Here is a 12,152-nt window from a genome sequence, read left to right on the forward strand (position 1 = left end):
ACGTAAAATCTATGCCACCAGTTCGCGTCGCGGTGTGTTTGGGTAGTTAATCTACAGAGACAGTGGAAGCGTGTTTGGCCACCAGGTTGTTAGCTGGTAGCATTGTTGCCCACTGCTTGTCAACTAACGCTAACTAGCTATCCGTTGTGTATAGCTCTTAAATCACCAAGATAGTTGGCAAGATAGTAGTATTTGTTTACGAAATTTGGTGATCGAGTACCTCTATAGATAGACACCCAAATGAATGGAACTTGTTGGCTTGCTTTCCAGCTAACACTACGCTATGCATGTGTGGTCACGAGTTAGCTAACTATGTGGAATACGTTGGCTACCTTGGACAATCATACGTTTACAGAATATAAAGTTATGGAAATCGGTGAAAACGTGTCGCTTCCGAGCAAGATAAAGCCAACTGGTAGCTATACTACGCACGAACTGAATGTGTTTGCTGTAGCATATGGCAAGCCGTTTTAAGATTTAATCCTTCTGAATTAGAGTGCGTTAGCTACCGATCGACTCAGTTGTAGATATAGAAGTTCAATTCTTAATATTGTATATGCAGTTATGTACATTTAATTATTACGCTTATGGACACTAGTGCGGCTCAACTGTTGCATGTTGGTTTTTAGAATCAGTGAGAACAGAATTTGAACTAGCGATGTATTATAACGTATTAGAAATAGATTGCAACGTATCAAAGGTGTTACTGTCAAATCGAATTTAGTAAGAATGAAATTTGTTGTTAAAAGTAAGCTAGAAGAACAGCATTGGTCTGTATGTAAGCTTGTTAACAATAGCAGGTTGTACATGCATTGCATACACTTCTAGTCCCTTTTAAAAAAATCTTGATTTGCAGTATTACTTTCCCTGTAATAGTCAGTTATAACTATGTGAGAGACCAGCAGTAGTCGCTGCGTTAGCCACAAATTAAAAGCCTTCACAAACAGCTAGCTTATAAACACTTTGTGTTCCTGCTAAGTTTGTGTACCAGGAGGAACACAAAAAGAAAGTCAAAGTTTCATGAGAGGCTCTATTTGTATGTAAACATAATGGTGGTGTAAGGAGACAGGAGCACTAATACAACCCAGGAAGTATCTGCGTGACTAATATTGAGGTAACTTCTGCTTTAAAGCAAATAAACAGGTTCTGGTGTGTCTCTGCAATTGACCACAGTATGAGCCCTCTAAAGCAGGTCGTCAACGGGGCGTAAAGATCATCGAACCTGACCATTGTGATTGTCTTCGTCTGTGATCACCGCGTGCATGTTGCACATTTTTGGCTGGCCAACATCTCAACAGCCACATCCTGTTATCTGAGCTGATGCTCAGCAGATACACCACTTTCACTTCCTCTTCTGGGTAGCCACTACTGGCACGTAGCTGAGTTAGAGAGAGAAGAAGTAGGTTTTATTCACTTCTATTCTTACGTGTATTTCAACATTTTGACATTTTCATGCCAGTTGTTAAACAGCGATCTCATTGCCTTACTTCAGTCAGCCCGATTAATCATTTAAACACAGACAATGTGGCAGTAAATTTACATGGTTACCAGCAACACAAACGGTGTTTCCTCGCCTGAAGGGGTGGCAGAATACTGACTTGAGCGCGGTAACATTTTAACCTGCTCTAGCATATATAAAGTAGCGTAAAGCAGAAAAACAGACAAGTTGTTTGCTAGAGAAGCATATGAAATAAACACTTAAATAATAAGTAGGAAGTAGCATTTAAACGTCACGTATGGAGTTTAGTGAAAGAAAGCCTAGTGTCCTGAATTGTGTGGCTAAATTTACTCGTTGTTATTTGTATTGTCTGTGCTGTGTGAAAACTAGCCCAGATACATTTCTGTCAGCATTGGCAGAATTAGTAAGAACGGACAAGTATTGTTCAGACCTCTGTGTTAGACTGGGAAATAGTTTTGTTTTGTTTTTGTTTTTTTTCCTCAGAATTCATCCAGACATTCCTTTGCTATTTTCTGTTATGTCCAGTTTGTGTTTGGCCATTTTTGACTTACGGTCCTCGTTAAAACCAGGAATAGAGTGTAATAGGAGGGTTTCCTCATCCAAGCTGCAAATTTGTTTTGCGTTCCAGATTCCCGATAGGCCTAAGGAATTTGTGAGCCAGATGACTGAAGTGCAATTTCTTCTTCCTTTGATCAGGGTTGTATCATGTTTATGCAAGTCTGCAGTGCACGGTGGATACATCATGCACAGTTAATTGGCTGAAGAAATTTCCTTGCTTATGTAAAAATGCAATACCTGATTTTTCATAGGAATATTCGTGCAGATGAATGCATCTGTTAAATTATAAAAAAAAATGTCCTGTTGCCACTCCAGGCTTTTTTTTCCTCAGATTTTTTTGACAGTTTTTTAAGATTGTCTATTGTTATCTTTTCTAAACGGTTTAGTAATATAACGCAAGCTATGCAATATATATAACATCTCTCGGTAAGCAGGGCACCAGATGGATATTGCTGCACTTGCTCATACAGGGAACTACTTCTTGATGGTGTTTGTGCATCCATTTATTTCCTCCTCCTCCCTTACCCATAACTGCCTCAGTATATTGTTTGAATAGTTGATATCCTCATATCATATCATATCACAGCCAGTAATTGCATAATTGTTCATGTATCTGTGCTGATTTCTTGAAGATTGCTGCGATTGGAGTGCCCACAGGGACCTCTGTAGGATAATGATTGAAATGCAAGTTGAAAAGCCCCACAGGTCATATGATCCAGAAAAACTCAGGTTCCTAAAATAAGGTGTGAAGCTTGTGGTGCAGTCTGTCTGTCCTGGTGAGTTAATTCGGGGTTGCGGTTGCCACAAGCCTTAATCTGTGATCTGTTCTTGCTTAGGTGCTGGGTAGTAAAGTGCAAAAGAACATTGAATTTGGCACAACTGGCAAAACTGAATGCTTCCTTTCATTGGGTGAGTCATCGTTGCAGGCTGGTGATTCAGTGTTGAGGAAGAGGATGCGGTTCATGTCATGACTGGTAGAAAGAAACCACCTTGGCGCAGATTGAGAGGGGTCAGAGGTGCTGCGAAAGGGCTCCTCCATCTTTATCTTTCTGTTGTGTACTGTTTATGGCCTCCTCAGCTTGAGCTGATGGTGAGCTGTGGTATTTCCCACACACGTGACGGTCACTGGGACTGGAGTGAGAATGAGGTGTGGGGGACATTTTTGGGACACTGTCCTAGGTCTCTTTCTGTCCCCAGTGTTCTGTAGACACTGACGATGAAGGCCTCCGTAGCCCTCTTCCCTCCCAGCCGCACGGAAATTGACAGTTTGTGGACAGCACTCTGGTTGCGTAAACACAGTTTCGGTGCAGCTGTTGTCTTTCAGGAATGTGGAATTGGTGATATATTCATCTGGTAGTGGCGGAAGTTCATTGTTCTGACAATAGTCAATAGTCAATAGGTGAATACTGAGAAAAAGGATCTTCAGCTGGAGCCAGAAAATTTCAAGTGTTTCTGAGGTTTCTGGGCCATTACAACGCATGGTGTTTTGGTCCAGCAGTCTGTCTAAAAAGGACAGATATGTGAAGTGAAAGTGTATCCAGACAGACTCTTTCATTTAGAGCTGCGCAATGTGATTTGATGGGTCACCTGTTTGATTCCTTTGGCCGCGAGCTGTGTGATTATACTGCAAACATATTAACATTGCTCATGTTTTTTTTTTTCTGACAGGGAGGTCTGAAGGCACATCTAACTGCAGATATGTCTAAGGACCCAAAATCGCCTTCGCGGTCTCGGTCCAGATCAGGGTCCAGATCCCGGTCCCGGTCCCTCTCCAGATCACGATCACAGAGCCGCTCAAGATCGCGGTCCAAGAAACAGCGTTACAGGTAACAATCCTACCTCTCTTTCTGTCTCTACCTTCCCCTGTGTCTTCTGCTTTCTCACTCTGTCTCTCATTCTCTATATGTTCCTACTCTCCCTCTTTTACAAATCAGTTTTCCTGGCACAAACTTTTCCAAAAAATTTTTTGCTGTCGTTATTATTTATTGCTGTTAAATTGTTTGATGTTTGTTTCTGGTTTGGATCTGAGACAACTGGTTTCTGTGTGAATTTTCCCAGTAAGACTCAGCACCAATGGGCTGAGATAGTTGTATGGGGAGATCTGTTTGCTCCTCTCTGTCCTTCCCTGCTGCTCACTTTGACACCCCCCCCCATCTCTCCCCCTCAGCTCCAAGTCTCGGTCCCGCTCCAAGTCCCACAGTAGGGACAGGGCCTACCCCAGAGAGTACCAGAATAACCGCGGTTTCCGCGGTTATAACCGAGGATTCCGAAGACCGTACTACTACCACGGGCGTGGGCGGGGCTTTTACCCGCGGGGGCGCTACCAACGCGGAGGAGGAGGCTACGGTGGGTACAGACCCTACTACTGGCACCGCGGACCTCAGGAGCAGTACGAGAACCGCCCACACAGCCCCAAAAGGTGGCACTCTCGCTCCCGCTCCCGAAGCCGGTCCCGGGACTCTTCGGCCAGGTCGCGCCGCTCCTCCTCCACCGCCTCCTCCCGCTCCCTCTCTCCGCGGCGCCGCGATAACCCCGCCAGGCTGAGCTCCAAAGCGGCGGAGGAGGTGCGGACGGGCGGGGGAGGGGACGGAAAGGCGGGAGGAGGCGAGGGGGGAGTCACCGACAAGCCCTACGGAGGCTGGCAGGGCCTGGCTGACCGTAGTGCCAATCCTAAACAGGCTGGTCACCAGCTGCGCTCTGCTGTCATTGTCACCCAGGGCCCGCCGGCCGGCACTCACACTGGCTCCGGCTTCAGAAAACCCAGCCCCTCCTTCCCCGCGGCCTCTGACAACAGCGCCACCCCCTGGAAAAGTATGGGCACTGCCTTGACCACTAAGCCCTCCCCTCCTTTAGGCCCCGCCCCCACTTCCTCTGGATTTGGTGTGTTCTCAAAGGAGGACGTCAGAACAGGAAGCAGAAGCACCGTCTCTTCAGAGTTTCAAAAGTACGTTGGATTATTTTCCTCTTTAGAGGGGGTGTATTTGTTTTTTTTAACATTTCTTTTTTTAACATTTTTTCGACCATTTGTGTATATATTTGGTTATAATTATTTGTTTCAATTTGTTTAGTCTGTGCACAGCCTCAGAGATCCTTGGAAGAATAATATTTACAGTGGGAACCATTTGCCTTTTAATTAAGAAATACCAAAGCAGGCTCATTATATCACTGCTGTGAGTTAAAGGACGTTGTTTGCTACTCCAGATTATTTAGGAGGTGTCCGAGTAAATGCAGAAGTAAGTATATCTTTATTTGAATTATAGTCTATCATCATATCTGTTGTTTGCATAACAGGTATAATTATTTTTGTATGTACTGTGCATAGTTTTGTGTAGTCTTCATTAGCATCCAGAATTCATTCTTCTGTAATACCTAAACTCTGATGGGTGTACAGATGCTGCTTTTAATTAGTGATGGCCTTCCTCCCTTCAGTATGGGGGTGGGGTAACAGTAATCTGGAACTCCAGAGAGGACTCCTGGGAGTTGTAGTTGTTGCCTGGCCCCTTTAGACCAAATGAGGCCCAGGTCAATGATATAATGGGCTGCTGGTGGCATGGTGAAACCAAGGCCCAGATAAGAGCTGAACACGTGCAGGAGCTTCTTCTAAAGGTAACTGCATTTTCGCGGGAAGAACTCAGGAGAGCATTAGGGCAGTGTGGTTCTAGAAGACTCTCTGCCAGCATGCAGCTGAAGAGGCTTTCTTCCCTTGTTATGGAGCAGGTTCTTGGAAGAGCACAGAGACAAGCGCCAAGTGTCCGAGCGGCAGACTGGCACGGCCCAGGAGCCGATCACTGCCGACGAGGAGGCGGGTAACGGCACGGCCAGAGGCCCCGGCCGCCAGAAGGGGCTCCCATTCCTGTACAGCGATGAGGAGGAGGAGATGGGCGCCGCACCCCATAGACAGAGGGAGGCTGAGGCAAAACACAAGGGTAAAACCTCCCTCTCTGCCCGCGACCTTTACGGCCAGTGGGAGGAGCCAGCGGGCCGCAGGGGGGCGGGGAGCGAGGGCAAGCTGGAGGACATGGAGGAGGAACTGTGCCGTGGCCGTAGACAGGGGGACACCTCCAGGCTGAGCAGGGTCTGTCCCCCACATAAGTCTTTGCGTGGGTCCAGCCCTGTCCTCCCCTCAGGCAGAGATATGAAGGAGGTCTCGCCACCTCCCAGGAACGCTGGAAAGAAGGGGATGGATTTTGACCTCTGCAAGAATGCTTTATGCAGCGACCTGGGAAGGTAACTAATTTTCATTGTTTGGACATAGCTGTTTGTGTGACAGGTAATGAGTATTTTCCTTGCCTGAACAGTACAGTAGTACCCATTCAAATAATGCTTCATATTTTTGTTACGAAAAGTAAACTGGCTTAAAGGCAATTAGGTTGATATTTTTAAAGGACTGAATTTAAAAACATAATAATACATTTGTGAGAAAGTGGCGTCTCTCCCTTCCGGCAGCTTCTCCGGGCTTTTGGAGAAAGAGCGTTTGATCTCTCGGGATCTCGTGGATCCCGTCAGAAAGGACGAGGAGTTCCGCACCATCTTCCAGCACATCCAGGCCCCGCAGCTCCGCCAGACCTCCAATGAGATGTTCGACCAGCACATCGTCGGCATCGTGCACCAGATAAAAGGTCAGCCGCTCCACGGCCTCCGCAGCGCCGGCCTCACTGAGGAAACCCCGCCTTATCTGTGACCGCGGGCAGGGCGGGGTAAAACCAGAAATTTATGAGACGGCAGTGAAAGTTATTTCCTCTCGTCACAGAGAAATATAATTATAATATTGCTCTGTGCGGTGAGTAAATAGTACTTGTAATTATGTTGAATGTGCCGGAATTGAATTGGAACTTACCCCAGTGCTATGTGGACTGTGTCATGGGTGTTTATTTTCATCAGACAGGCGTTTGGTTCCCCCAGTTCAGACTAACAAGTAAAAGAGCATTTTTTACTGCTTGGTTTCTCTCTGAAGCTCTGATGCTTTTCTAGTGTGTGACCACTGGACTGCTCTCTCTCCCCAGCAAAACACTTCCAGTCCTCAGGGTTAACGTTAAATGAACGTTTCGCTATGTACCAACGCAGAGCTGCTGAGAAGGACCTGAAGCCCAGAAAAAGCCCAGAGATCCACAGGTGATTTTTTTTTTTCCCCCAGATTTTACACTACAGTTGTGAGTGGAGCTTAAGATGAGAGAATTCGCCTGATTGGTTTTGAGAGAAGCTTTAATATTGTTGATAACTGCATAGGGTTGAATGTGCGATGAGCCATTTGGCTGTCCAAGTCCAGCCATTGCCAGCCACTCCAGCTTGGTCTGTCCTCATGTTTTTTTTATTTTGCAGGAGAATTGATGTATCTCCCAGTGCATTTATGAAGCACTCTTTCCTGTTTGAGGAGATGGAAAACTCCAGGACAAGTGGCTACAAGGTGACTGAACATTTTGAAATAGGAAGTGTTGAGGAAAGAAGCAAAAAGCCCCCCTGTCTGGCTGCTCTCTGTGCCTCTCTCTTGAAGGAAGTGCTTAAGCCTAAAACTAATGAGCTACGATCAGTTTGATTGCTGTTATTGTACCCTCCACATGTGTGATACGGTTATATGTGGGCACTGGTCCATCAAAGACCATTGAGTCAAAACATGAGGTCATAAGTGGAAGAGACCTTTGACCCTGTGTCCAAGCCTGTCAAAGGAACCTATGCGTTACTATCGTAAGTATTTTCTTCTTGCAAATACGAATGATTAAAACTAAACAAAACGCTCTAGCTCTTGGTGCATGACGTGTGTTCCCAGTTATCGTTTTGGTGTTTTTTTTTTGTCCCCAATTTTGGCCTGCCTTTCAGTTGCAGCTATTATGTTTTTATGTACCATCACAAAGTCCACACTGGAGCTGCCATGTAGCGTAGCCTGAATTTCCTTTCTTCTCGCATCCTTACATTGTTGGTTATTTGCCATGTGCATTCTTAGTAGCAACTAGAATTATATTCGATATGAATTGATTTCTCATTTCATACAATCAGTATTTCTCAACAATTGATTTCAAAGAACAACCACAACAGAGACATACTCACAACTTTAATCCAGTGAGAGGGATTCTGGTACAAGGAAGCACATCGTTTTCGCTATCAAATATCTGAATGTCAACTGAAGGAGGCAATTTAGTAACATCCATTGGAGGGAGTTCAAATCTGTTTTCATCCACAAATCCCATCTGATCTGTGTTCTTTTTGTGAGATGTCAAGATCAATCCCTTGCTTTGTCCTGAATTGTTCAGATGTGTTAATCTTAGTATCATAATTCAAGCTTCCTATGTACCACAACCTTTCACTGTATAGTTTAAAAGAGCCTTCTTGATTTCTGTTTCTTTGTGCTAACTGTGAAAATGACCGATTAATACCAAGCAGCACTAATCCACAGCCTGCCCTAATTTATGTGTTTAATCAGGATCAGGTTAAAATAATGAAGGATTATTCAATGGATCTGCAACCCGACAAGGAGCGGCGTAAAAAACACTCCAACAAGGAGCGTGATCACAGATGGACTGGTGGGAGAGAGTCTGGAGATTCCCGGGGATCCAGCCAGGAGCGATCCACAGAGAAACCGTCCAAACGCCACAAGAAGTCCAAGTGCGTGTTCATTTCATTACGTTACATTATTGGCAATTTGCAGATGCTTTTATCCAGAGTACCTAACAAGGGTTACATTTTTTTTTTTTACAATTTTTTAACCCAATTCTGGGTTAAGTACCTTGTCCAAGGGTACAATAGCAGTACCCCAGCAAGGAATCAACCCAGCAACCTTTTGGAGTCCTGCTCCTTTACACTATGCTACACCGCCACTAAGGTTCATTTGGTCACCTCATATAATTTTGCACGTCCCCTTTATTGAAGATAAAGTATTGAAGGTGTAAGCAGGAGCTGGACGTGTTTAAGATTAAATGGGAGTCTCAACTGAGGTGATTCCGTCACGACCCCTCATAAACAATACGGAAACCTGCTGAGTTGCGGCCCCCCCTGTGCGACTGTGACTCAGGTGTCTTTGGAAAAGGTGCACTTGTACTGAAAGCCTGAAAACGGTGTGGAAAAAAAGTGCCAATGATGTGCAGTGTTTTTCAGCATTTTCTTTCAGCATGGTAAGACATGCCATCCCCCAGATTTGGACCTCAGGTTTTCCTGATAAGTACAGATGACTTGGTCAAGAACACAGTAATTCAGTTTTGCCTCAAACATTACTGGTGATGGTAACAGGAAACGGGGGCTGTCCCCTCTTCCTTCTTGCCCTGTAGGAAGAGCAAGAAGAAACGTGAGCACTCACGGTCGTCCTCCACCTCATCCCTACGCAGAGAGGGGGACTACCCCAGTGAGGAGCCCACAGAAAAGGCCTTCCCCAAGGCCCCCTGGGGACCGAGGGACCATGGGGACCCTACGGAGAGAGGCCAGCCTCGAGGGGGCTTTGTAAGTCCATTCAGTGTCTGTGGCTTTGACACTTATCCCTCTGACATGTAACTGTGCTATCAATGTCATGACCCCAGCCTTGTCAACAGAGCCCTCCTCTCTCAGCTAGATGGGTTCCACCTGCATTTACATCCTTACGTTTTGCAGTGTTGATTGGGTGCTGAAAATGTCTTTTCAGTTGTCTGTATTCTTGATAATGCCAGTTTAGTCTCATTTTCACAAGATATCTTCCCACTTCTCTTACATTTTACATTTATTCACTTGGCAGACACTTTTATCCAAAGGGACTTACATAGGTTACCATTCTTTACAATGTTATCCATTTATACAGCTGGATATTTACTGAGGCAATTGTGGGTTAAGTACCTTGCCCAAGGGTACAGTTTCGGTTACCAGTCCTGCTCCTTGACCACTATGCTACACTGCCGCCCATAAACTGCCGCTCTTAAACTGATAGTTACAGGTAAACCTTATGTTTTAAAATCAAGCTTTTCTTATTCAGTGGCATAGACTATTCTCATAGTTTTAGACTGTTCTCAGAGTTTCTTCTGTTGGGATTTCAGATAAGTGGAGCGCAGGGGTGGAACAGGGCAAACCATATAGGAAACAACAGCGGCAGCATCAACCCCAGCACAGAGATCCCAGTGCGCCCTCCGGAAGATGAGTGGGAACAAGAAGACGGGTCCAAGAGCAAGAAGTATTACCTGGTAGGCATAGCTTTGTTTTACTTCCATTTTGAGCGTGTCTAGTGCTTAATGTACGCAAGCAGGATGCTAAGACACATATCTGAAACAATACACAATAGAGAGGCTTTGTGAGAGAATGACTAGATTCTGGATCATTCTACAGCATTTTCTCTGGTTTTGTGTGGCAGAATATTCGCATCCAAAACATTTTTTCTCCTATGATGTTAACAAATGTATATGTCCAGAAACCAGTACTTTTCATATTTAAATTCTTTGAGATTGATGTTTGCCTGTCTGTCTGGCTGACTGTTTCTGCAGCATGGTGACAGAAAGGGGGAGCAGTGGCCAGACAGTCGTGGTCAAGGCAGGGGAAAGTTCCTATACTGCAGCAGGAGCCCCAAGTGGTCACATGACAAGTTCCAGGGCAAGGCAGAGGAGGGGGAGCTATCTGAGTCTGAGCAGGAATCCCTGGAGGAAGATAAGAAGGGGGCTTTCTCCTCAAAACAGTAGCCTCCACTGCTTCCATCTCTCCAAACTCCAAACCACCACCAGCTTAACATGTTATTTTCTTTAGAGCCACCATGAACTACATAAATGGACTTTTCCTTTGCCATTTTTAATGCACACTCTATGTCAGGCTTTCAGGTGGAAGGACCCAGGCACAGACCAAGATGACAAACCAGGAGCTTATTTGAGGAAAATCCAAAAATCAGTTGTAACAAACAGTCAAAACCAGAGAATCACATCAGAAAAACAAAAACAAATAAGACACACCCTCACTGACAGACGGGAAGACAGAAGCAATACAAGCAGGACCTCACGCTGAAGGACTCACACTCTGGGAGTCTGTTCCTGTAAGGTGTTCCCTTGCCTATTTTTTTCATATGAAAATTGTGCTTGTCTTTGACAAAATCCCACATAGCAAGGCTGGTTTTAGGTGTGATGAAAGAAATGTTCATTGCGTTTGAAGGACATTTTGAGAGATACGTACTTGCGTACACGTACATGCATGTAGCATATTTGGTATCATCATATGATAGGCCAGTAACCCTGATCTTGGGTGGTGGCCTAAGCTCCGCATATTAGGCTCCTGTCGGAGTGGCCACCTACAGAATTCATTATCTGCAGTGACCCTTACAACACAATCATTCATATTGTGGCTGTAACTGAGGTACGGTTTCTACCTGTATGTGGTTATTTTGTAGACTGGATTATGTGCAAGAGGTCTTTTTGTGAAAGGAACCTTTTTTTTTCCTCTCTCAGATGGAGCTTTCTTTTCTTCAGGGTTTTGCATAAGCTTTTGTTAGCTGCACACTCCTTTTCTCATGAACACTGTAAGTGGGGGGGGAGTGACACTGCCAGTTAGGCCTTCAACTGCCCAGGTTTCTTCTGCGTTATACTGCATTTTAATGTGCTGGGTGAATGTTTGTTTCTATTTGCAGATTAAAGTTTTTTTTTCCCTGACTAAATGTGTCATTTATTGTTAAAGGAGCATCCTGGTATTGCTGTGATGTTGGTTTGAGATGTTGAAGAGAAAGACCTGACCACTCCCATAAGCCTCTGGTGTCTTTATCCATCACTCCGCAGTTCCGTTCTCTCAAGTATACAGTTCTGTATGTGTTGAATGCACAGAAAAAAAAGTTGCTAGCCAGGTCTGACATACAGTAGTTGCTTATTCAACTTGAATGGATACACTTCTGTTCTTTTGTGCTGGAAGTTGCTCTGGATGAGTGTCAGCTAAATGAATGTAATGTAATGTCTCCATCTTAGACATTTTTCAAAAATCAACTATTTTGGGAGTTGGGAGATCAAAAACTACCAAATTTGTGAGCGCAATTCAGGCTGTTCTCACAACAGCACATATGCACAGAGAAAGCAATGTTTGATCCCGGTGGTGTATAAATGCACTACTGGAAACAAGGTTCTTTCAATGAGATCTCACCACATACCACGTGATCGCCAGTAATACAAATGCTGCGTTGCTTAGTAATTTATTCAAATCCGTGAAAATATATTACAGTATA

At 44.7% G+C, this 12,152-nt stretch overlaps 1 protein-coding gene across 1 annotated transcript; it reads left to right on the forward strand.

Annotated features, from left to right (window-relative positions):
• Nucleotides 1-3,684: 3,684 nt before the first annotated feature.
• Nucleotides 3,685-10,723, forward strand: LOC118769124 (bcl-2-associated transcription factor 1-like). Its single transcript, XM_036516142.1, has 11 exons — nucleotides 3,685-3,843; nucleotides 4,185-4,961; nucleotides 5,086-5,187; nucleotides 5,735-6,244; nucleotides 6,464-6,636; nucleotides 7,021-7,129; nucleotides 7,337-7,421; nucleotides 8,433-8,614; nucleotides 9,274-9,442; nucleotides 10,006-10,149; nucleotides 10,447-10,723. The coding sequence occupies exons 1-11, from the start codon at nucleotides 3,716-3,718 to the stop codon at nucleotides 10,636-10,638; spliced, it is 2,571 nt and encodes an 856-aa protein (XP_036372035.1). The 5' UTR covers nucleotides 3,685-3,715; the 3' UTR covers nucleotides 10,639-10,723.
• The last annotated feature ends 1,429 nt before the right edge of the window (nucleotides 10,724-12,152 follow it).

Source organism: Megalops cyprinoides, chromosome 21 (assembly GCF_013368585.1).
Source record: "Megalops cyprinoides isolate fMegCyp1 chromosome 21, fMegCyp1.pri, whole genome shotgun sequence".
NCBI classification, from domain to species: domain Eukaryota; kingdom Metazoa; phylum Chordata; class Actinopteri; order Elopiformes; family Megalopidae; genus Megalops; species Megalops cyprinoides.

Coding starts and splice junctions, on each gene's coding strand:
- LOC118769124 (XM_036516142.1), top strand. CDS start 3,716: ATGTCTAAGGACCCAAAATCGCCTTCGCGGTCTCGGTCCAGATCAGGG. Junction 4,962..5,085: donor GTCTCTTCAGAGTTTCAAAA/GTACGTTGGATT, acceptor CAATTTGTTTAG/TCTGTGCACAGCCTCAGAGA. Junction 7,130..7,336: donor AAAAGCCCAGAGATCCACAG/GTGATTTTTTTT, acceptor TTTATTTTGCAG/GAGAATTGATGTATCTCCCA.